The following is a 26270-nucleotide window of genomic DNA, read 5'->3' as shown; positions in this document are numbered from 1 at the left end:
TGATAACAGTATTGTGGCACTATCTCACAACCTTATTTTCCATTCAAGAACAAAGTACATGGAGTTGAATGTTTTCTTCCTTAGAGAGAGTTATCAACAATAGTCTTGAAGTTCTACACATACCATTTGATGAACAATGTGCAAATATCCTAACTAAAGTCTTATCTCCTACTTAATTTTGGTATCTTTGGAACAAACTAAATGTGTTCTTCACCTCCTTCATCTTAATGGGGGGATGTTAGAATAGAATAAATAATTATATTCATCTATTTAGCTTTAGTTGTGTAGGCACAAACTCCTTCAATGAGTCTTATTGTACTATATCTTTCTTTCTTTTTTGTTACATTTTTTTGTTGAATTTCTATTATGATTTAGTTACATCTTAACTAAATCTAGATGCATATAAATATGAGTTAATCATCCATATACTGTTAGTGTAAAGTTTTTTACACTGACAACCAATCAAATCTTTTAAATTATTTTATTTTATTTTTATTTCATTAAATAAGCAACTGACATGACACTATTAAAAGATATGATTGGTTGTCAGTATAATACACTAACAGTATATAAGTGATTAACCCTATAAATATTATGTTCATTATACCCTATCATTATATAAATATACAAGTTTATATTAATCTCTCTCATTCTCTCTAAGTTAAAATTATAATACTAACAAAAATGGTGATCAATCACTAAATGAGCATTACAATGAAATAATATTCACTATCATTTAGTATTATCATTTTTTTTAATTTTTAACTAAACTTAATTCATGAATAAATAATATGAGTACTCCTTTAATCGAAATTAGTCATTACTTTTAACATTTGTCCTAACATCATAACTAAAAAAATTGCACCATTTACATCATCCATAAATCATAATCTATGATAAGTGTATTAAAAAAAATTATACCAAAGCTAATTGTTGTTTATGCCAAAATAAATAATTAAATAATTTAATTTCAATGTATTAATAATTTATCATATTAAATGATGTAAATTAAGTTGTTTATGACTTTATGTTGAGTACAATTGAATACCGAACTGAAAAAAATAAAATAAAATACAGAACTGGAAAAAATTTTGCAACTACCCCAAAAAAGCGAAAGCGATCTTAGAGTGAAGAAGTGGGCAGTGACCGCCGACAATGGTGGCCACGCCACCCCCTCCGTCTTTCTCGCTTCCTTCAAACAAATCCCTCTCACTCAAATTCAAAGCCTCTCACTCTCTCTTCCACCTTCGCCCCTCTTCTAACAAACCCTCTTTCTCCAATCTCAGGTGTGAGATCAAAGGCTTCGAAAGCTTAAGCCACCGTCGCTGGACAATTGAGCGCGTCTCCGACATGACCCAAGACACCGCCCCCTCTTCTCCCTTGGTCTCTGTCTCCGCCGTCGCTGCTGCCACCACCAATTTCCCCACCAAAAATGCCAAAAAAGTCGTCCTCTTCTTCTGCCCCGAGACCAAGGCCCTCGCCGAGAAAATCGCCGCCGATTCCGACGCCATCGAGCTTCGCAACATCTCTTGGGGGTTCGTTCCTTTTCCTTCCACACCATGCATTCCCCTGTTGTGTCTCGCTTCAGTTTTCACCAATGTTGTCATTTGCCTCTGTTTTTAATCAACTTGGTGTGCCCCGTTTGGGTGAATTGCTCTATTGTGTTGTGATTGATGCCTTGGTGGTTGCAATTTAGGAACTTGGAAATGCCCATTACGGTTATATTCCCTTGTCTCTGTTTTTCATCAACTTCGAGTTCCCTATGTAGCTGAGTTGTTCTGTTGTGTCGGAATTGGTGTCTCCGTGGTTGCAATTTAGGAACTTTGCATGCAAGTATTAGACGCGTTTTATATTTTCAAGACATTAATGCATTGCATTTTCATTTAATACTTTTTTAATAAGTTCGTAGCAGGATTTGAAGGAAGATATAACCTTAGTGATTACTCATATATCGCATAAATCTAAAGTTGGGAATTAGTTTTCTATAGTTGATTTATTATTTAAAAGTTAACATTTATAGGAAACATTGTTTGCCACAGATGTTTTTCACACATGTTTCTCACAAAATTGTTCCGAAGAAAAGCTTTTTTGTGGTACAAATATGATGATTATAAATATTTTTAAAAACATTTATAATCAGTCAAACAAATTTCAATTATTCTTAGGAAAATGATTTCGGGACATGAAAAAATTTCTCATTTACCCAACGAAGTCAACATCCTTCTGTTGGGTCTTTTACTCTATAATGTCTGGAACTGTAATTATGCTCTTATGCTGCCTCATTGGAAATCTTGATGCCTGAGATTAAAGCTTAAATCCTCGTTTGGTTGTGTTTTTTTTTTTTTCTTAGCTTGTTTGCGTTTTGAGTGAATAGTATGGCTTCTTTCACTGAAGTACTCTGCAACTGAAAACTCCAGCAAGTTTGCTGATGGCTTCCCCAACATTTTCATTCCCAATGCTCAAGGAATACGTGGACAGCATGTGGCTTTTCTGGCCTCATTCAGTTCTCCAGCAGTGATTTTTGAGCAGATTCCTGTTATTTATGCGTTGCCAAAACTGTTCATTGCTTCGTTTACCCTTGTCCTTCCATTTTTCCCAACGGGCACTTCGGAGCGTATGGAGGATGAAGGAGATATTGCCACAGCTTTTACTTTAGCCAGACTTTTGTCAAACATCCCTATATCTAGGGGAGGACCTACCAGTCTGGTGACATTTGACATTCATGCCTTGCAGGTCTAATATTGGTGGAATTGCTTTTTACAATTGTTTTCTTGGATGGTCCATGGCATGATTTACTTGTCTTTCTTTCTCAGTTATGAAATTCCTGACTATAATTGTTTGATTATTTGTCGCAATTCAGGAGAGATTCTACTTTGGTGATAACATTTTACCATGCTTTGAGAGTGGCATACCATTGCTTAAAAGAAGGCTCCAGGATCTTCCTGATTCTGATAACGTGAGGATTTCATATATATGTATTTCTTCTCTCTGTGGGTCTGTGTTTTTATGTACTATTCTGTTTTTTTTTTTTTTTTTTTGAATATGCTTGAGAATTTTGATTATGGAAATTATGTTATGACTTGAACACGAGTAAAATCCAACTTAAAGACTAGTCCGTTAAATGGGGCAGATCCATAACTTAGTATCACATTGATTTTCTATTCTACTCAATGTGAGACTGATAGCAAGTCATTGACTCATTGATCTTTTAATTTGCAAGTTACTATAAAAGTGAAAATGCCTAATATTTTATATATATTAATTGAAAAAGTTGAATAAGAATTATTGCTTTTATACTTTCTCATTCCATGACACCTCTGGTTTTCTTCTTTCTCAGATATCAATTGCTTTTCCTGATGATGGTGCTTGGAAACGATTTAATAAGCAACTACAGCATTTTCCAACGGTATTGAATATAGTTAATCTAACAATGTTTCGTAAATTCAGAAAAAAAGTTATAAATATTGCACTGGTACAGTGAGACTGGTCTAGCAGCTACTAGTTTGAAGTCTGAACATAGACTAACTTGCTATGATGGTTCCATCTGTTAGCACTTACACAATGCATATGCAGATCGTTTGTGCAAAAGTTCGGGAAGGAGATCAGCGGATAGTTCGTATTAAGGAAGGAGACCCAAGGGGTCGACATATTGTGATTGTTGATGATTTGGTTCAATCAGGTGGAACTCTGAGAGAATGCCAGGTATAGACATCTGTATGTGTGGATTCTTACATGGAACAAAAGGTGAAATCTTATGCTGTTTTATTTATTGTAGGAAAGGTGCTTTCTGTTTATATCTTGTTAACCCATTAATTTGTCATCTTTCAGAAAGTCTTGGCGGCTCATGGAGCAACTAAGATTAGTGCTTACGTAACTCATGGCATTTTTCCAAATAAATCATGGGAACGCTTTGGACATGATAATGGGGGTATTGCTTGCTTTATTTTGTTCATTAAGCCATGTTCATTGCCTGTTCATTGTTATAAAGGAAAATAGGTTCATCTGAAATATTCATAAATTAATAACTCAAATTGATGAACTTGTGCTGATATCAACTAGGTGCCACATGTTAATCTGTTTTCTTACTTTAATTTGATGTGAATTTCCTGGATATTTCCCTAAAGTGGGCTTTATTTGACATGTTCTTCTTTTCTTCAAGATCTCACTGGGTTGAACCCTTTATTTTATTGTTTGGTACAAAATATGCCAAACCTGGAAGGGATGTCCAATCACCATTCTTTTAGATCATTGACCACATTTTCACCATGGTTTTCTTGTTATACTCAACTTTGTAGTTTTTACTAAGGTCTAACTCATGCTAGGACCTTCACTGTTTGTTCCAGTTGTGATTGGAACAGGGATTTAAATGGCTTATCACTAGTGTCTGATTAGTTATTTTATTTGGAGGAGTTTCAACATATTGGGAGAAGCAGTTCTCACTCTATTATGATACCATTGTGTTATAACTGAAACTCCCCGCACAAATCTAGTATTGCTTTTAGTAATTACCCTTGAATTTTGAGTACTTTATTTGGTTAAAAAGGCTTTTATTCCATGCATCAATCTAATATTAATTTAATGGCTTACAATATACACTTTCTTTTCTCACCTCGAGTCATTTTTGACTTTCATGGTCAGGGAAACCAGAGACTGCATTTACTTACTTCTGGATCACAGATTCATGCCCCTTAACAGTAAAGGAGGTGGTGAACAAACCACCATTTGAGATTCTCAGCCTTGCTAACTCCATATCTGCCAGTCTCCAAATATGACGGGAACATGATGTCATTTTCATAGCATGCTTAAAATAAAATGGACAAAAGAAGAGACCCGGTTAGTAGAGCTCTTAGACTTCAGTATGCGGCTTATAGTGACGAATGAGATGCATGCATGCAAGGGAGTAAAAGACTGCACAAACTGGTTTATCTTTAATAATGTCTCTCCCCTTCTAGCTTTATGATCAAATTTTGCCATGGTTATTACTGCGACATCTACCGATGTTGTTTTCATCTAGAAATTGCTGTTTAGTGATGTTCCTTAATATGTGAAAGTTTGCGGGACTTGCTGTGTCTTTAAATTAAATAAATGATGATTTCAAGTGTCCATCTTTAAAATTTTGCCTAAAGAACTTTTTGAAGATTTAAATTCGTAAGTGCCAAAAAAAATGCTTCATTTTAGTTCAACGTTATTTGAGGTCCTAACATTGCAGTTTATTTATTAACATATTTAGGGATTTAATTATTTTGATCTGTGTTCTGAATACCGGACTGAGTCAGCCGGTTTAATTGAAAAACTGGAGAACCAGTTACGTCACCGGTTCAGATAAACCACAAAATTGGCCTATCGAAAAATTGGTCCAAGAGCTGAAAAAAGTCATTTAAAAACCGATCAAGGATCGATAAAAAAAATAATTCACTACGGATCAACTTTTTTCTAATTCATTATATTAATTAGTACTTTTGTTTTGGTTTGTAGAATGTATAAGTTAAATGTTTATTATATATATATATATATATATATAAATTATAATGTATATTTATGATTAATATCAGATTTTTTTTCAAGCTACGTGAAACCCACTTTCCATACAATTGATTTTCTACATAGCTCTTTTTTACTTAAATATTATTTAAATTTCATATTCTAAATTTAAATTTCATAATTTTTTTTGATAAATTTATATTTCATAATTTTTGTTTAGATAAATTTAAATTTCATAATTTTTATTTAGATAAATTTAATAAGACAAGTTTCACTTCCTGAATAGACTAATAAAAGATTTTAAGTAGTGCCTTAAAGTCAATAATGCTTCCTGAATAGACTAAAATGTTTTACAATAGTGATCATTTTTTTTAAAAGAACATCATTTACTCAAAGCTAAAAATTAATAGACCAAAATTTTTTTAAGAAATAACATATTTTTGAAAGATGTAGTGCGACTCCCATCTTTTACAGCAATTAATATATATATATATATACATATTTATTTATTTACAAATTGATTCATTTCAGATATCAGATTCTACAACTATTCCCTCTTGGTGGATACACCAATCCATTCTCTCTATCTCTCTCTCTCTTTTTCTCTCAGTAGCAAAGGGTGTAAAATATGGTGCATAAATAACACAACTCCAATCAATTTGCAACGCAACATCATTTAAAAAAATTTATCTAAAAAGCCTCAAGTGTGAGGAATGACATGTCTACACTCCATATTGATATCAATGTAATTCTGAAGAATGACATTCCAAATATACTGAAAAATCTCTAATTTGAAGGAGGGGTAAGTCATTTTGGGTTGTTGAAAGCATTTGAAAGTTAAAATCTTGGGCTGTAGAATACAGCAAGAAAAGAAAAAAAGCAGATTGTAAGTGGGTGATACCTTAAGGTAGCAACTAAAACTACACATCATGAGCTTTACTCAAGAGTTCTTCCCTATCTACAAAACGGCCAAGCAGCTCTTTCTCTTGCAAAATCAAAATATCTTGGGACTTGCCAAACCATTCATACCTTCGTTTTGCTACGCAATCATACACAACATCCCTGAGTGGAGTTGGAATCACTCGGAGAGAGCTTAAAACAGAGTAAGGTATTGGCATGTATGACAGCACTTGCAATGCAGCTGTGGATCCCTGATAGTATGAATTCAGCCCTTCAACAAATAACATGCGATTGAAAACATCCTCTCTTTCAAGACCACAAGCTCTCAAATACAGCTCAGCCGTATCAGATTGCACGCAACAAAATTTTATCATTTCATGCTTGTCTGTTTTGATTACCCATTTCACTCCTGTCAATACAAATGTTTGAAGGATGAACAAACAACGCTCATCAGCAATTGCTACAACATCATGTAACATCTTCAATCCCTATTACATGCTATCCAAGATTTTCTCTCCAATTTGGAAACAAAAGGGAAAAAGACAAACATTGTAATTGAAAAGAAAAATATATCCTTGTATATGTATATTTATTGAAGGGTGCATTCCTTTTATATATATATATATAAAGGGGATTAAATTTTACCAAATCATCTTAAATTAATATAAAATTATACATATATAGAAAAGATTTGAGAGTAAAGAACTTTTAATCTAACAATTGAATTTATAAAATTCATATTTAATATAGAGTTATCGTGTAATACTTAGTAAAAGTTACAAAAGTATTATTATAACTCATCTTTTATATATATATATATATATATTAATCTCATTTTCTATTCAATTGGTTAAAAGAAATTTGGCTTTCAATTATACCAAACAATTAAAAATAATTTCATTTTCTGTTCTATTTTTTTTTCTACTTTCTATTTTTCTTCTAAACGAAACATATGTAAAAGGAAAAAAAAACCATGTTCAATTTCCCAGATTTCCAGATTCTTGGAGCCATTTTTATTCCAGCGAAGGCGGCAAACAAGCTAAAGAAGACACCCCACGAGTTGGATCACACAAAACCCTAAACCCCATGAATTGAAAAGAAAGTGCAAACACAGTGATGATCTTGAAAAATGAATACCTCGGTGGCAAACGCGGGAAACGGCGTCGTACACCAGTACTCGGGGCTGAAGCAGAGTGGGGATGGTGCCCTTGAATCGTGAAGAGGAAGGAGAAGAAGAACTGAAACAGCGAAACCCATAAGACCATCCTCTCTCTAATGGCTTCCTGCTCAAGCTTTCCAATGTTCTCTTCGTCATCATCATCGGCGTTCAAACCTCTCTCTTGCTCCAAGTTTTCTAACAAACTCAATTACTCTATGACCGACTTAGATTCATATATATTATTTTGAAAATTTTATTTAGTTAATATTTTATATATAAAATTTTGAAAATAAATATTTTTATACGGTTTAAATTTATATAAATAAAATAGTTTAATATATAAATTATGTTATAACTAAATTTATGGTAGATAATTAAATAAATATATTTGAATATATAATTATATTTTATATTTATAATAAATATTTAAATTAGAAATAAGATTACTTTAACTAATAATATTTAATAATTATTAAAATGGAATTAAAAGTAAAAATAAAGAAACACATGGACAATTAAAAAATTAGACATAAAAAAAATTTGATATGATAAAAAAAAGGTAATTGTGAATAATATATGAAATAACACCATTTTAAAAAAAATTATGGATAATTTAGGTAATTTAACTAATTTAGTGACCAATGTTAACTAATAAAATCAAAACATTTCAAAATGGGTTAAAAACTGGTGTAATATTTTTAAGAAATATAAAACACATTAAAATATTCTTAAGAAAAAAAATACTTAATAAGAATTATTAAATAAAAAAATCATTTTATTAATTATTTTAATATTTTACTTATAAAATATAATTTAAAATTATTTATATTAATATATATTTTCATATCTTAATTTTTAATAATTTTGTATTGTATTGATTTGACACATTTTATCTTACATATAAATTTATTATCATTAATAAATATTATTATATTTTATTAAAATTTAAATTTAAATATTATGTTAAATTTAATTTAGACATTTACATATATTTTGGATGTTAATCTTATTATTAATAAAAGAAAGATTCATCTTTATTAAGAATGAGAATAAATCAAATTGTCTTATATCTTAAATATATAAGTTTATTTTATTTTATAAAATTAAAGTTTAAGTCTGATTTATTATATATTATATTTTTTTTAGGTCTAACTTAATATTTTTAAAATTTTGGTTTAACTTATTAATTTATTTAAAAATTTATTTTATATTAACAATGTTAAGTAGATTAATAAACTTAATTTTATATAAGTCAACAAATCTATTTTTAAATATGTGTACAATTTATTTTTAATTTGAGTTACAAAAATTAGTTTATTTATTTATTTATTATTATTATTATTATTATTATTATTATTATAATTTAGAGTTTGAAATGAAAATAAAAATTAGAGAGATAACTCATACACACTTATGTATGTTAAGATACATTCAGGTATATCTATAATGAAAAATATAATCTTAAATAAAAATATTTTTTAAAAATTATGTTGCTAATCTCTTTTTTTTATACATTCACTATTAACATTATATTTCTAACATTTGTATAATTATGTTGCTAATCTCTTTTTTTTTTTCTTTAAATATCTTTTCACTTACTTTTACACACTTTCATATTTAAAAAATCTTATTATGATACTATTTTATAATACTTAAAAAATTTGGAAAATTTAAAATTTTCTATCACTTCCACTTTCAACAACTTTTTATCAATTTATAAAAATTCAAAATATTACTTATAATTTTTATTTTTAATATTAAGTTTAAATAAGTCACATAAGATTTATTATGTAAGTAATTTGTAATTTATTATGCAATAATATATGTTATGCATTTTATTTATTTTATTATTTGTAATTTGAGATTTTTATTTAACAAATTTGCTGGAAGAGTTATTTATTTATTTATTTATTTATTATTACATATTTATTTTATTATGTAGTAAATTTAAATTTTTTCACATAACAAATTAAATCAAATATGTTGTAATTTGATATTTCTTTTATTATGTAGGTACACTAATTTGTGTGGATCATTTAGATATTGAAAAATAAATATCTTGAAAGAAATATTCAAAATAAATATGCAAATATTTTTTTTACTTGCCAACACTGCCTTAGACAAACACAAGTCATGATTTCCAATTCATTTTCACTTAACAAACTAGTTCATCATTTTTTTTTTTTGATAAACCAACGACAAGACAAACTTAATGTAGCCAAACTAGTTTGTTTTGAGATCTCTAATAAGAGGCTGATTGACCATTGTAGTGTACTTTTGAAAACAAATTACGTAAATGGTGCTCTTTTGGAATTATTTACGCCTTTAGGGTTGTTTACTACAGTGTCGCTATGGCCCATAGCGACACCAGGGCCATAGCGACACCAGTGCCACGTGTAATTTTTTTTTAAAATTAAGAACGGCTTAAATTTAGTCACGTAGAAGTCGCTACTGGCTGTAGCGACTTAGGTAGTGTCGCTATAGGCTTCTAAACCATTTAAAATGACTTAATTTTATAATAAAAAGATAATTTTTAATAGAAAAAAATATAATTTAAAATATATTTTTTTTTAAAACTTGATGTTTAAAAATATATTAATAATTTTTCTACAACAAAATAATATTTTTTAAAATAAAATTTATATATTTATTTGAGGTGCTAGGGCCCATAGCAACACAATGTCGCTATGGGCCATAGCGACCTCCCTTTTTAATTTTTTTTATAAGTTTTTCCAGATTTATTTTATATATTATTTTTAAAAATTTTATTTTATAATTATTTTTTTCTGCCTATTTTTCATTTTATTCGTTCAATCAACTTTATATTTTATGTTTTTTCTTTTTTTTATCCTTTTCCAGATGTATTTTAATAAATTGAAGGAAAAAAATATTAAAAAAAAATGCACAAAAAAGATGTATTTTTATCCTTTTTTTTTATCCTCTTCTGTTGTCACGTGTCACACTCTGATTGGCTACTGGTACGGTAATTTTAACATTTGGCGCACAGCTGCTGGGGAAAGCTAGAGTTACTATAGCCTATAGCGACATTGTCTCGCTATGGGCCATAACGACTTCTTTTTCAATTTTTTTTTTCATTTTTAACATTTAATTTATGATTTTTTTTAAAATTATTATTTTTTCTACTTATGTTTTTTTTAGTTATTTATACATATTTTTTCTTCACTTATTTTTTTTATTTTTTATTTTATATATTTTTAAAATTAAATATATACATTCTTTTAATGCATAACAGATGTGCTATGACCCATAGCGACCTCTTTTTTTTAATTTTTTTTCATTTTTAGCATATAACTTATCATTTATTAAAATAATTTATATTTTATATTTCTTTTATTTTCGTGGTTTATACAATTTTATTCTTCGCTTAATTTTTTCTTTTACGTTATATATATTTTTAAAATTAATTTTTTACATTTTTTTTATCTACTAGAGAGTTTAGGGTAATTTTTTTAAATTTTTTTTTCATTTTTAGCGACTTAGTGTCGCTATGAGCCATAACGACCTCTTTTGTTTAATGTTTTTTATTTAACATTTAATTTATATTTTTTATTTACAATTTTTATTTTATAATTCTTTTTTTTCTCTCGTTTATTTCACATGTTTTTTAATATTATTATATACTATAATTTTAAATAATTTTTTTTTATAAAAATATAATTAATAGTTTAAAAATGTGCATGAAGCCGTTATGTGTCGCTATTGGCTGTAACGACTTTACGTGAGGCGTTGTGGGCTGTATTGACTTTTGTAATATAGCGTTCATGGCTTCAAAAAACACAAAAAATTACACGTGACAGTAGTGCCGCTATAAGCCATAGCTACACTGTAATAAACAATCCCAAATGCGTAAATAGTTTCAAAAGAGCACCATTTACGCAATTTATTTTCAAAAGTACACTACAATGGTCAATCAACCCTAATAAAACCATAACCAAATTAAATACTTCTATTCTTTCTATATATTTGAAAAACTAAAACAATTAATTATATTATTTCAATATTTTTTTTATTTTATAAATAAATGAGTTTTTAATATATATAAAAACGAGTATAAGTCGTAATACTATTCTAGTTATTTGTAAAATTACTTTAATTTTAATTTTATAAAAATAATATTATATCTATTTAGTACTATAAAATAATTTAAATTAATATCTTAACCAATTTAATTTATCTGTTTAATTTTAAAAACATTAAAAATACATATGCAAAGATGAGGGAAGATAAAATCTTGCTAGTAAATAGTGTACGTACATGTAAATGACTTTTACAATGTGATATGCATGATTATAAATTCTCATAAGTTTGTTTAATTACTTCAAAAGTGGCTAATTTAAAATTATATTTATAATAATTTTTAATTAGTTGACGCAACAATATAATTACTTTTTGTGAGACCCGCAACTCTTCCTCCCTTTTCTCACTTTTCTTTCTCCAATTTCTCTATCATTCTCTCACACCTTCTTCTTCCCTCTCTTTGCCTTGATTTCGTTTCTCTGGAACCATTAGGTGGTGGTGCTGAGTAGGGGATTGGTTTGCTAGCTGGGTGTGTTGAGTAGGTGCTGGTTTTTCTCGGAGCCGTGCGGAGAGTTATCAAGCTTGCTTTTTCTTCTCCATTTTCTTTCGCTTCTTCTCGGAGCTCGGATTTCTCTTCACCGAGGTAAGGGAAGCTAGTTACTTTGTGTATTTTGGCTGTGAATGAGTCCCGAAACTCCTTTGCTATTTGATGCTTGCGGGATGTCAGGTTGAGATTGCTGAAAATGGGTTTTGGTGGGGGTTTCGGAGTTTGAATAAATTTTTGGGGTTTTGATGATTTTGTGATTGCATGTCGAAAATGGAACGTTTTTGTTGATGTTTGATGAAAGAGGAAGCTTTTGGGTGGTTTGCATGTTGTTTTCCTGGTATTTTTCGCAGGTTTTGGTGAAATTTTCGTAGCAGGTAAGGGTCCCCGTTTGAATTCGCGCCGGGCGCAGTTCTTCGCGCTGGGCGCGACTTGAAATGGGAAGTTTCTGGGTGAATCGCGCTGGGCGCGATGAGGACAGCGCTGGGCGCAATAGAATTTACATGTCTCTGGTTGAGAATTGCGCCGGGCTCGCACTTAACGCGCTGGGCGCGCATTTGTGTTTCAGAATTTGACTTTATAGTCTTCATAAAAGTTGTAGCCTTGGATGTTAGCTTTCCAATGGCACTGGAATCACTCAAATAGGAGTTTTAGAACTCCAGATATGGCCGTTTTAGTGAAGAGGGGTCAGGCTGCCAGCTTTACCTATAGCTGTTGCGGTTTTTAGAATATTTAACAAGGTAGATGAATGAATTAAGACTTGGTGTATTCATGAGAGTTGTAGGAAATTTGATTATATTTCATATGAGATAAGGATGAGCATGGTAGGAGTAGTATAACTCATGATGTGCTATTTTCTGTGAAGGTTGCCATTTTCCATTTAATGATTTGGTTAAATTTAAAGTTGTTGTAGGTGCTTAGGTTGATTGGTGTTGTTTGGGTGGGTAATTTGACAAGATAGATGAGTTGTAAATAAGAGGATTGGGTCGTAGTATGTGTTGAACATGTCGTACATTGTGAAATTGTTGATCATGCTATTTTATGCTGTGGATGATGAAATGTTACGCTGTAATGGATACATATGTATATGCTGATATTGATGTGCTGCGCTGAGCGCGGCCCTTGTCGCGCTGGGCGTGAGACTCCTTGGGAGTCTCTGCCCTGTGGGCGCTGGGCGCAATTTGAATTGCGCTGGGCGCGAGACCAAGGGGAGGTCTCTGCCTTCCCCGCGCTGGGCTCGGGTATGGGCACGCCAAGCGCGCGAGACTCTTGGGAGTCTCTGCCTGGCATGCGCTGGGCGCATGTGAGCCTTGGGCTCTCTGGCTGAGCCCCGCCAGGCGCAGGCATACCTGCGCTGGGTGCGCTAGCTCCTGGTGCTCTCTGGTTGTACCGCACTGGGCGCGACCATGAGTGCACCGGGCGCGGAGATGAGAAATTTATATATGTTGGTTAATGTTGTTTTATGCTTAGTTGAGTTGTAGACGAATATAATGTGATGACTAATGGATGATGTTGGTTGATTGATGTTGAGTTGTATATTTGTGTTGTGCTGCAAGTTGACATGTTGAGTTGTACAGTTGAGTTGTGTTGAAAGTTGATGTTGAGTTGTACAGTTGTGTTGTGTTGCAAGTTGATATGTTGAGTTGCAAACGTTGTGTTGTGTTGAATGTTGATATGAGTTGTTGTAGGCCATAATGGCTGAGTTGCTGTAGGCCATAATGGCTGAGTTGCTGTAGGCCATAATGGCTGAGTTGCTGTAGGCCATAATGACTGAGTTGCTATAGGCCATAATGGCTGAGTTGCTGTAGGCCAAAATGGCTGAGTTGTTGTAGGCCATAATGGCTGAATTGCTGTAGGAGATCTCCGAGTTGATATGCGTGACGACGCATTGTGTGCTGATTGCTGATTATGCTGTAAGATCGATGAGTTGTATGCTGAAGATGTGTGCTGTTATGGCTAAATAATGTGGTACTTTAAATGAATTTTGTTAAGTTGATTGATGTGTTGAAGTGCTGTGCTGTGCTGTACTGGGTTGTGCTGAGTTGGGGGATATTATAGCCGCTAAGTCGGTGCTGTTGTTAGCCACATATGTGGTGCTGATTCTAACCGCTAAGGCAGTGCTGATATTGCCGCATTGCGGTGCTGATATTGTTGAGTGGTATAAGCTGTATAAGTGTGCTGATAATTGTATCTGTTGTTTATTTATATTGATATATATATATATATATATATATATATATATATTTGTATGTTGAATTTTAATTACACTAGCTTACCCTTTTGTTGTCTCCATGATATTGGACTGCGATGATCATACTATGTATGGGAGGAGAGCAGGGATAGGTGGGCGTCTAAGGATGAGTCTTCGGCGGACCAGTAGAGCTGATCGTTTTTGTGACTATTTTGTTATGTAGCTACTTGGGATAGTAGCATTGATTGTACTTTGTGTTGTACACTCTAACTCTAGTCGGATAGAGACTTTGTATATATTTATATTCTGGATCCTATATTTATATACTTGTCCTTTCTGTCTGGCGTTTCCGGTGTACAGTGGTGTGTGTAGTGACCAGCCGGGTCGTTACACTTTAGTGGTATCAGAGCAGTTCGAGTCTAGTGGACACTCTTTGGGGGTGGTTCCTTTAGGCTTTTGTTGTGCTGAACTCTGTGTTGTGCTGTCTTGTTGTGTTGTTTGTTGTATTGGTTGTTGTGGTGTTTTGTTGTGCTGGTGATGGTTGATTGGTTTAGTTATTGTATACTGAAGATGTTGTTACTTCGGTAGACAATGACTAGAACCAATTGGTAGGTAGCCTGTGCCATGGAGATGATGGCTATGGCTATATAGCAGCAAAATGCCTATTTTGCTATGATGGACGCTGATAGAGCTGCAGCTGGTGCAGCAAGGCCCTTGGGGTCGTAGGAGAGTCGGGATCTAGCTGAGTTCCAGAAATGCCGTCCTACTCAGTTCAAGAGAGATGCAGACATAGAGGTAGCTGACCACTGGATCTGTGAGATGGAGAAGATCTTCACTGTGTTGGGATGTTCTCAAGAGAGGAGGCTGGCGTATGCTGTTTACATGCTGGTTGGGGAGGCTGAGCATTGGTGGAGGGGTACAAGGTGAACTTGATTTGTTTACCTTGGGTGGATATTGACATAGTCTTAGGGATGAATTGGTTGTCTGCCAATCGCATCCTTATAGATTGTGCCAACAGGCGGTTGATCGTTCCTCAGGTAGAGGAGGAGCTATTGATTTCAACTAGTCAAGCTGAATCATTGTTGAGGGATGGAGCCGAGTGTTGTCTTCCGCTTGCTGCTATGAGTGTGGAGACCGAGAGGGTCATTGTTGAGATTGATGTGGTGAGGGATTTTACTGAGGTGTTTCCTGATGAGGTGCCTGGGTTGCCTCCTGTTAGGGAGATGGAGTTTAGCACTGACTTGGTTCCAGGTGCGGGGCCAGTGTTGGTGGCTCCCTATGGGATGGCTCCTGCTGAACTGGTTGAGCTGAAAGGTCAGTTGGAGGACCTGTTAGAGAAGCAGTTGGTGTGACCGAGTGTATCGCTGTGGGGCGCTCCCGTGTTGTTGGTGAAGAAGAAAGATAGAGGTTGTCGATTGTGTGTTGATTTCTGGCAGTGGAGCAAGTTGACCATTAAGAACAAATATTCACATGACTTGATGGATTAAATGAGGGGAGCATCCGTTTTCTCGAAGATTGACTTAAGGTCAGGCTATCACCAGATCAAAGCGAAGGAGGGTGACATACCGAAGACTGCTTTCAGGACTAGGTATGGTCACTACGAGTGTGTTGTGATGCCGTTTGGTGTGACCAACACCCCGGCTGTGTTCATGGATTACATGAACAAGATTTTTCGGTCGTTTTTGGATAAATTGGTGGTGGTGATGACATCCTGATTTATTCAAGGACACCGGAGGAGCATGGAGAGCACTTGAGGTTAGTGCTAGAAGATTTTGGAAGTGAAGCAGCTGTATGCTAAGCTTTCAAAATGTGAGTTCTGGTTGGAGAAGGTGAAGTTCTTGGGACATGTGATCTCAGCTGAGGAGATTGCTGTTGATCCGGCTAAGGTGGAGTCGGTATTGCAGTGGGAATGTTCCAGGACTGTCACTGATGTTCGAAGTTTTGTGGGTTTGGCGGGTTACTATCAAAGGTTCATTGAGGGATCCTCCAAGATAGTAGCGCCTCTGACCCAGCTAACAAGGAAGGAGCAAACGTTCATTTGGACTGATGCTTGTGAGCGGAGTTTTGATGAGCTGAAGAGGAGGTTGACTACTTCTCCTGTGCTGGTGTTGCCCAACTCTGGTGAACCTTTTGATGTGTATTGTGATGCTTCTCACCAGGGTCTGGGGTGCGTGCTGATGCAAAACAGGAAAGTAGTGACATATGCTTCAAGGCAACTGAGTTGGCAGCAGTTGTTTTCGCCTTGAAGATATGAAGGCATTATCTGTATGGTGCTCGGTTCAGTATCTTCAGTGATCACAAGAGTCTGAATTACCTGTTTGATCAGAGGGAGCTGAACATGAGGCAGAGGTGGTGGATGGAGTTTCTGAAGGATTATGACTTCCAGTTGATGTATCATCCTGGGAAGGCCAATGTTGTGGCGGATGCGCTGAGTAGGAAATCCATCCACATGTCTAGTATGATGGTGAAAGCGCTGGAACTGGTTGAGGAGTTCAGAGATCTGAATCTCTGTGTGGAGTTAGCTTAGGATCACATTAGTTATGGGATGATTACCATAACTAGTGAGTTCTTGAGGTAGGTTGGACAGTAGCAGTTGTAAGATGTGGAGTTGGTGAAACTTCTTGGTTGCTGGGAACTGAGAAGACTGTTGGTTTAAGCTGGGAGGAGGTCCTACCGCTGGTTGAGTTCGCGTATAATAATTGCTTTCATGCTAGTATTGGGTTGGAGCCGTTTGAAGCCTTATATGGCAGAAGATGTAGGACTCCTTTGTGTTGGTATCAAGATGGTGAGTCGGTGGTTGTGGGACCGGAGCTAATCCTACAGACTACTGAGAATGTGAAGTTGATTCAGGAAGGGATGAAGATTACTCAGAGTAGGCAGAAATCATATGCAGATAAAAGGCATAAGCCTTTGGAGTTGCGGAAGGGGAACATGTATTTCATGTGTCCCTGCTGTGGAAGTATGTCTATGACCCTGGTCATGTGGTTGAACTAGATGATGTGCAGGTGAAGGAGAAATCTGACGTTTGAGAAGTTGCTGATAGCTGTGGTTGATCACAAGCTGAAGGAGTTGGGGAGCAAGTCCATTGCTCTGGTGAAGGTGTTGTGGGATGCAGCTACTGGTGAGGCTCCTTGGGAGGTGGAGCAGCAGTGCAGGGAGCGGCATCCGTTTCTTTTCCCAAGTACGTCTGTTTTCAGGGACGAAAACTCTTGTTGTTGGGGAGATTGTGAGACCTGCAGCTCTTCCTCCCTTTTCTCACTTTTCTTCCTCCAATTTCTCTATCATTCTCTCACACCTTCTTCTTCCCTCTCTTTGCCTTGATTTCGTTTCTCTGGAACCATTAGGTGGTGGTGCTGAGTAGGGGATTGGTTTGCTAGCTGGGTGTGTTGAGTAGGTGCTGGTTTTTCTTGGAGCCGTGCGGAGAGTTATCAAGCCTGCTTTTTCTTCTACATTTTCTTCCGCTTCTTCTTCTCGGAGCTCGAATTTCTCTTCACCGAGGTAAGGGAAGCTAGTTACTTTGTGTATTTTGGCGGTGAATGAGTCCCGAAACTCCTTTGCTATTTGATGCTTGCGGGATGTCGGGTTGAGATTGCTGAAAATGGGTTTTGGTGGGGGTTTCGGAGTTTGGATAAATTTTTGGGGTTTTGATGATTTTGTGATTGCATGTCGAAAATGGAACGTTTTTGTTGATGTTTGATGAAAGAGGAAGCTTTTGGGTGGTTTGCATGTTGTTTTCCTGGTATTTTTCGCAGGTTTTGGTGAAATTTTCGTAACAGGTAAGGGTCCCCGTTTGAATTCGCGCCGGGCGCAGTTCTTCGCGCTGGGCGCGACTTGAAATGGGATATTTCTGGGTGAATCGCGCTGGGCGCGATGAGGACAGCGCTGGGCACAATAGAATTTACATGTCTCTGGTTGAGAATTGCGCCGGGCTCGCACTTAACGCGCTGGGCGCGCATTTGTGTTTCAGAATTTGACTTTATAGTCTTCATAAAAGTTGTAGCCTTGGATGTTAGCTTTCCAATGGCACTGGAATCACTCAAATAGGAGTTTTAGAACTCCAGATATGGCCGTTTTAGTGAAGAGGGGTCAGGCTGCCAGCTTTACCTATAGCTGTTGCGGTTTTTAGAATATTTAACAAGGTAGATGAATGAATTAAGACTTGGTGTATTCATGAGAGTTGTAGGAAATTTGATTATCTTTCATATGAGATAAGGATGAGCATGGTAGGAGTAGTATAACTCATGATGTGCTATTTTCTGTGAAGGTTGCCATTTTCCATTTAATGATTTGGTTAAATTTAAAGTTGTTGTAGGTGCTTAGGTTGATTGGTGTTGTTTGGGTGGGTAATTTGACAAGATAGATGAGTTGTAAATAAGAGGATTGAGTCGTAGTATGTGTTGAACATGTCGTACGTTGTGAAATTGTTGATCATGCTATTTTATGCTGTTGATGATGAAATGCTACGCTGTAATGGATACATATGTATATGCTGATATTGATGTGCTGCTGTTGAGATTTCCGTTGAAGTACTTTTGTTATAATTGAAATTTAGTTTAATTCTATCAACGGTCTCAAACACGGCAAGTATACCGGCCGTTCAAGTAGTAAAAATATCGTATCCACAGGGATTAGAAGGTAAAATAAGCATTTATTGACTATTCGTGACTAAAAAATAATTCCAATTTCATAATTTGTCATGTGAATTCAAAGTTAAGACTATTGGAATGAAAGCTGTAAATAAATATTGGTTTGTGAGTGGAAAGGGTAGAAATGATTTTATGGTTTTGTGAGATTGTGGGGTCAGATTTCACCAAACGTCAAACTAATGAATCCTTAATCTCTTGTTAAATTCATTGCTTAGTCAACCCAATAGTTTACTCAAACCTAATCCCTTAGAGCAAGAGCCTAGATGTGGATATTGAATATCAATCCCTTGAGTACCCAATATCTACATCCGCATTACGGGCTAGGGTTTAAGACTACTAATGGGCTAAGCTCCATTCCTAGATACATTTCCCACTAGGCATTTGTTTCAGAGCTAGTTTCAAGGGTTATTTTCCAATACCCAATGGAACCTATATCATGCAATGAGATTAAATCCAAAGCAAGCATTAAGAATAGAAACATAAACAACAATGAATGAAACAACATGTATATATATCATAAAAACCGTAAGGATTACAATAGAATTCGTTGGTTACATCTAACCCCACAAAAATGGGTGAAACCACTCAACAAAGAGGGTAAATACAAAATAGAGATGAAGGGAGAAATGAAGAACCGAAGGAAAGACCCACACACGAACGGCTCCAAGCTCCGGGAATCCCTTCCACAGCTCCCAAAACGCGCCCAATGTGTGAATGAGGGAGAAACCCTCGAAAATGGCTTCAAATACGAGCCTGGGAGGTCAGATTAGGGTTCTGCGCCCGGCGCATAAGTTGTCGCGCCCGGCGCATAGTCTTCTGAGCACTTTCTGCCTCGTTATAAGCCCGGCGCAATTACTTTTTACGCCCGGCGCAGTGTCTTCCAGAGACTTTCAAGCATTCTCTGCCTTAGAGCGAGCCCGGCGCAATTCTCTATTAAGCCCGGCGCAATTCGTTCCAGAGAGTATTGAGGTACTCTCTGCCTCGATCACGCCCGGCGTGGTGGAGTCTCGCGCCCGGCGCATGTACAACTTCCAAAAGTCCACTGCTCTGTTCTTCTCAAGCCCGGCGCAGCGTCATCTTACGCCCGGCGCAGACACTCTGCTCTGCTCCTTGGCTCCTTATGTTTCCAATCCAAAAGATCTTCAATCCTCAAATCTCTAGCTCAATACCTGTACAAAAAATGAGGTGGATTAAGGTATTGTTAGATGAATTTGGGTTAGTTATATCTGCATACAAAATGAACCAAAAAGAGAACAATTATATTGCAATGGTTCAAAGGATGAGTGGAATTTGTTCAATAAGTCTCATCAAAAAGAGGTAAAATTGAGACTTAACAACTCCCCCAAACTTAGAACCTTGCTTGTCCTCAAGCAAAAGGTAATTAATCTAGCAGATAACAAGTAATGCAAGTGAGTCAATTTCTACATCCTAGTTCACTTGTATCTTCTTTTCGCAAGCATGAACCTCAGATGAATTTCCAATCACAATTATTGCAATAGAACATGACAAGGTGCAAACAAAGGTTTCAAAAGAGATCAAAGAGCTGAGAGGAGTAATGACTATCTGTGTATGCATCCTCACTAGGAAAATGTTTCTCTCTATGCACACTAGTGTATCAGGGTGAGTGTTTCTCTCTAGTCTACTACTCACGCCACATAATTCAACTTTGCTCTTCGTTTCCAAATGAAACCAGTGGTAAAACAAATGCAGACACTTATCACAAGGTCTTTATTAGGGCAATCTGGGTCAAGCAGGGTCAAGCGGTAGCAGTTTTATGGTTTTTCAAGGATTAAAGGTGCTATAGCTTAAGAGAGCAAATAAGATTTTTCAATGATGTCCCTCTCCATACCCCATTACAACAATTAAGCACATGCCCCTAACCGGATCCAAGCCATTAGCCTTTATGAGATGCATATTTACATTTTTGCATCTTAATATTTTTGTTTTTGTTTTGCTTTGTTTTTCTTTTTTTTTTTTTCTTTTTTTTTTTTTTTTTTTTGAATGGCTGACCACATACTTTCTTCTTCCCAAAATTTCCCATTCTTCAACTCCCCCAAACTTATTTGATGTCTTCAGTTTGCTCTCTTAACCAAAGCAAGGGTTATGGTTAATTTTTCATGGTTTGGGACAAGTGGAAGGTATGGTGTTTAGGCTTAGGAAGGTATGGGTCAAGTGGAAAATGGATATGGCTTTTTGGCTTAGATGGTTAACAAAATATGGAAGTGTGAATGCCTTGATCATATAAGTGCATAACATAAGCAAACCACCAGGGAAACTCAAGCAAAGTCTATCATGCAACCTAAGCGTAGTTCACTCATCAGTGTTTAGGCTCAAACCTCACCCGGCTATGCATCCACAAACTATCAAGCTCAGCTCAGTTCTATGATCAACATTGAAACCCGTATGCAACTAGTCATGAACTAAAGATCTAATGTGACTTGAAAATGTCCAGGGTACAAACACTATAAACATCAAGCAAACTACAATCCAGAATCAACCACAAGCAAAGCAAGTATCAACAAGATCAAAAACCATGCTAAAGCAGAATATTCACAAAAAGAACCAACAAAGTAATCACCAAAAAGAAATGGATATATAAAATAAGGTTCTGGGACTAAAACAGTTAAATAACTACAACTGAAAAACAGAAAAATTAAATGACAACAAATAATAAAACTAAAATGGTCCAAGGCCAGCTCTATCTGCATCATCATGGGCCTGGTCATCATCCGCAGCTCCGGGGTCAGCTCCACCCTCCTCAGCAGCACCTCCAGCATCCTCGGAAGCTCCACCCCCCCCAAAGAAAGGAGCCTGGTCCCCAGGCCACCCCGTGTAAGCATGATAGTCAGCGGTGGTGGGGAACTGGTAATCAGGGGCAGAGTGGAGTGTGAATCTCCTGAAGGCATCAAACATGAAAGTCTGTCCACGGTGGAGTGATGCCATCTGGCCCTCGTGCCTCTGCATGAAAGTATCCAGGTGGTCCTCCTGGCGCTGCATGAATGTGGCCATGCGACCCTCCAAGGCGTCAAAACGCTGATGGATAGTGAGTGGAGGGTCTGAGGCAGCAGCATCATCCATGGGTACGTCCTCCTGGGGCCCAGCAATATGAATAGGCTCGGGGGCAGGGGCTGCTGGTGGCGCGCGGTCCTGGCAATAGGCAGAGATGTATCTGCTGTCAATGGCCCTGCCAGGACCCTCAAATGGTGGCGAGTGGACATCCACCCCTGCCAACTGGCATAACTGGGTGATGAGGGATGGGTGTCCTAGTGCTGAGCCAGGTGCGGAGTTGGCGCAGCCAGCGATCTCCATACAGATAATGCCGCCCAGGTCCACGGTTCTCTGAGTCATAATGCAATACATGAGCATGGACCAAGACCAGTGCAGGTCAGATACATGGGAGCACGGGAGAATGTTGGCATGCACCAAGGCTGACCAGATCCTGACCACTGGAAGAAGGTCCCGACGCTTCACGTGGAGAGGCAACTGAGATCGGTTCCTGTGGAACCCACGTCCAGGTACGCAGATAGCAGCCTCTACTAGAGCGGGGTCCATCGTCTCCATGGTGTAGTTGCTATACTCTGACTCCTCATCATCCCTCAGCACAGTCCCCAAAAATTGATTAATCGTCTGGGCGTCATAGGGGACTCGCACACCCCTAACATAGCTAACAAATGGCGCAATGCCCTCCTCCAATCGCAGGGCATTGGCGTAGAACTCCTTGACTACTGCTATGTTGGCCGGGAGTGGGTAAGAACCGAGCGTTCCCCATCGGCGTCGGCGTAGCTCGGCCTGAAACTCAGGGGCCTCACCTGGCTCTAACTCGACTCTCCTCTCAAGAATGAACTTCTTCGCACTAACTGACTCAAAGTGCTTCTCGTTGCGCTCGGTGAGGAAGAGATCAGAATAAGGCCGAGTCGGTTTGCGCGGAGTTTGCCCAGATTTGCTTTGGCGCGGGCGTTTGCTAGAAGAGGCCATCTGCAGAAAATAAACAATAGAAATCCCAGGCAGACAGACATGAGCATAAAAATATATAAGGATGACCAGTGCAATTTACCGAAAAGGAAACTAGCCCTAGACTGGAAATGGAATTTAAAACGGAACTAAAAACAACCAAAATATGGGTTTCAGAGGGGAATTGCGCCGGGCTTAGGAGTTCATGCGCCTGGCGCAGAGAGTGCAGAAAACTCTCTGGAAGCGCGTGCGCTGGGCGCAAAACATAATTGCGCCGGGCGCAGAGAGTAGGGAGGACTCTCTGGAACCAACTGCGCTGGGCGCAAAAATAAATTAAGCCGGGCGCGAGTAAGCGTTTTTAGAAAAAAAATTGGCCAGAACGGGCTGTTCCAAGATCAGAACGGCCGTTCTTAAATTCGAAACGGGCCGTTCTGGAATTGGAACAGTCGGTTCCAAATACCGAAACGGGCGGTTCTGGACATGGAACAGGGCGTTCCAAAGTCCAAAACGGGCCGTTCTGGAATTTGAACGGGCCGTTTCGCAGCTTCAGCCGAGGGTACCGCGCCTGGCGTGATTGCACCCATAACAACACCCCAAAATCCCAAAAAGAAGAAGGAAAACTGCAAAACCAGACAAGAAAATGTTGAGTGTGAACCTACTGGAGGTGGAGTGCGTGGAGGGAGAAGGAAAGCCGCGTGCACTTGAGAAGAAAAGAAGCTGCGTGCCCTTGAGGTGGAGTACGGAGAAAAGGGTTGTGAGACTGAGTTGAGAGAGGGAAATGTGATTTGAGAGTTGAGAATGTGAAGTGGGAGGTTGAGAGAGGGAGGCTGGAGAGGGAAGATGAGTTGAGGGAGTTGAGAGGATTTGTTAGGAAGGGAGTTGTTGTGAGAAACGGAAGTGAAACGTGGGTGGCATCTGCGCGGTCGCGCCGGGCGTGAAATTACCCACGCCGGGCGCCATATCAGTAAAAACCCAAAGTTTGCCCTTTCTGGTATGATGCCGGGCGGTGCCGTTCTGCGCCCGGCGCAATTAGGGTTACAACGTGCCAGAATTTAATGCGCTACGCGCGCCGGGCTTGGCTAACCCCTGGAGCACCTAACTATTAATGCGCCCGGCACGCCAATAAATGCGCCGGGCGTGGTCGTTCCAGTGTTACAATGAAGTCTAGGCCGGGCGCAAAATAAATTGAGCCCGGCGTGTGTCTTGACAGAGACCACATTATTGTAGGTGCGCTGGGCGTGGATAAGACAGGCCCGGCGTGATTAACTCTGAAGCTTTCACCTAGATTTTTCACTCCTCACACTCCTCACAAATTCAACTTAAATCCATCCACTCAAGCATGATTCACACACTTAACACATAATATCAAACACAAACAACATAATACAACATACATAGCATAGAACATAAACATCCACACAACAAGTCCTAGAACCAGTATAACATACAATTATAACGCAACAATAAACATAAAAACAAAGTTCAGATCTCTGGGTTGCCTCCCAGGAAGCGCTTGTTTACTGTCCCGAGCCTGACAAGAAGAGACCTCAAGGGTCTCTAAAAGAAAGGATACAGCAAAGTCTTTCGACTTCTTCACCCAAGTAGGGTTTCAACCGCTGTCCATTCACAACCCAACTTCTTTGTGCCTCAGGATCTTCAATTTCTATGGCACCATAGGGTTTCACCTCCTTAACTCTGAAAGGGCCAGACCACTTTGATCTCAGTTTTCCAGGAAAGAGTTTGAGCCTAGAATTGAACAGAAGCACAGACTGGCCTGCCCTGAACTCTCTCTTCAGAATTCTCTTGTCATGATAGCTTTTGACCTTCTCCTTGTAGAGCTTAGATGATTCATAGGCTTGGAGCCTCAATTCATCAAGAGCATGCAGCTCCAGCTTCCTCTTCTCACCGGTGCTGAGAGGATCAAAATTCAACAGCTTCAAAGCCCAATAAGCTTTGTGCTCCAGTTCCACAGGAAGATGGCAAGCTTTTCCATACACCAACTGAAATGGAGTGAGACCAATTGGAGACTTGAAGGCGGTTCTATAAGCCCATAGAGCCTCATCAAGCTTTGTAGACCAGTCCTTCCTTGAAGCTGAAACAGTCTTTTCCAGAATCCTCTTGATCTCTCTGTTAGAGACCTCAGCTTGCCCATTGGTTTGAGGGTGATAGGCGGTGGCAACCTTATGATGGACTCCATAATGTTCTAGAGCCCTCTCCAATTGAGTATTGCAGAAGTGTGAACCTCCATCACTGATAAGTACCCTGGGGGTACCAAATCTGCTGAATATGTGCTTCTTGAGGAACTTCACCACTGTTTTGCCATCCGCCTTGGGGGTAGCAATGGCTTCAACCCATTTTGAGACATAGTCCACCGCCACGAGAATATACTCATTTGTGAAGGACGAAGGCAGTGGACCAACAAAATCTATGCCCCAGCAATCAAATACCTCAACTTCCTGCATGTTCTGTAAGGGCATCTCATGCTTCCTTGTGATTCCTCCGGCCCTTTGACAACTGTCACACTGCTTGGCGTGACTATGGGCATCTTTAAAGAGTGTTGGCCAGTAAAATCCAGATTGAAGCACCTTGGCAGCTGTCCTCTCTCCATTGAAATGACCTCCATAGGGGGAGTTGTGACAGTGCCACAAAATACTCTTGGCCTCCTCTCTTGAGACACACCTCCTCAATAGGCCATCTGCACCAATCTTGAACAAGTGAGGGTCATCCCAAACGTAGTAGGTAGCATCACGGAGGAACTTCTTTTTCTGGTGCCATGTGAAATCTTCAGGGATTACTCCAGCTGCCTTGAAGTTTGCCAGGTCAGCAAACCAGGGTCGCTCTTGCACCATGAACAGCTTCTCATCAGGAAATTCCTCCAAGATCTCCCTCTCCTTCAGGGTCACCTCATCATTTATGAGCCTTGAGAGGTGATCAGCAACCAGATTCTCCTTGCCACTCTTATCTCTTATCTCCAAATCAAACTCTTGAAGCAGAAGAATCCACCTAATGAGTCTTGGCTTGGAATCCGGTTTGGTGAGTAAGTACTTAATGGCTGCATGATCTGTGAACACAACCACTTTGGAACCAATCAAATAGGACCGAAACTTTTCCAATGCAAACACTATGGCTAGCAACTCTTTTTCAGTAGTGGCATAATTGATTTGTGCCTCATTTAAAACCTTGCTAGCATAGTGAATGGCATGAAAAATTTTGGTCCTTCTTTGGCCTAAGACTGCCCCAACCGCATAATCACTAGCATCACACATGAGTTCAAAATCCAGTTTCCAATCTGGTGCAGTGATTATGGGTGCAGAGGTGAGTCTAGCCTTCAAAGCTTCAAAAGCCTTCATACAAGAATCA

General features: G+C 37.7%; 2 protein-coding genes across 3 annotated transcripts; one reads left to right on the top strand and one right to left on the bottom strand.

The window, feature by feature from the left end:
* Positions 1-1067: 1067 nt before the first annotated feature.
* PRS3 (phosphoribosyl pyrophosphate (PRPP) synthase 3) lies at positions 1068-5114 on the top strand. Of its 2 annotated transcripts, none has more exons than XR_003804291.2 (7): positions 1068-1535; positions 2418-2733; positions 2861-2956; positions 3338-3406; positions 3574-3744; positions 3829-3928; positions 4639-4756. XR_003804291.2 is itself a non-coding variant. In XM_020362670.3 (7 exons), the coding sequence occupies exons 1-7, from the start codon at positions 1156-1158 to the stop codon at positions 4770-4772; spliced, it is 1224 nt and encodes a 407-aa protein (XP_020218259.1). In that variant the 5' UTR covers positions 1070-1155; the 3' UTR covers positions 4773-5114. The 2 variants fall into 2 exon arrangements, 1 of the variants encoding a protein (XP_020218259.1); XM_020362670.3 differs by having other exon boundaries at positions 1070-1535; positions 3574-3702; positions 4639-5114.
* Positions 5115-6139: 1025 nt separating this feature from the next.
* LOC109801502 (Putative thiol-disulfide oxidoreductase DCC) lies at positions 6140-7757 on the bottom strand. The gene is made up of 2 exons (XM_020362585.3): positions 7519-7757; positions 6140-6790 (listed from the first exon to the last, which is right to left on the bottom strand). The coding sequence occupies exons 1-2, from the start codon at positions 7700-7702 to the stop codon at positions 6402-6404; spliced, it is 573 nt and encodes a 190-aa protein (XP_020218174.1). The 5' UTR covers positions 7703-7757; the 3' UTR covers positions 6140-6401.
* Between the last annotated feature and the right edge of the window lie 18513 nt (positions 7758-26270).

This window comes from Cajanus cajan, chromosome 11 (assembly GCF_000230855.2).
Source record: "Cajanus cajan strain Asha chromosome 11, NIPB_CcT2T_4, whole genome shotgun sequence".
NCBI lineage: Eukaryota > Viridiplantae > Streptophyta > Magnoliopsida > Fabales > Fabaceae > Cajanus > Cajanus cajan.
Note: the sequence above shows the minus strand (reverse complement) of the source record. Positions and strands in the feature narration are given on the sequence as shown.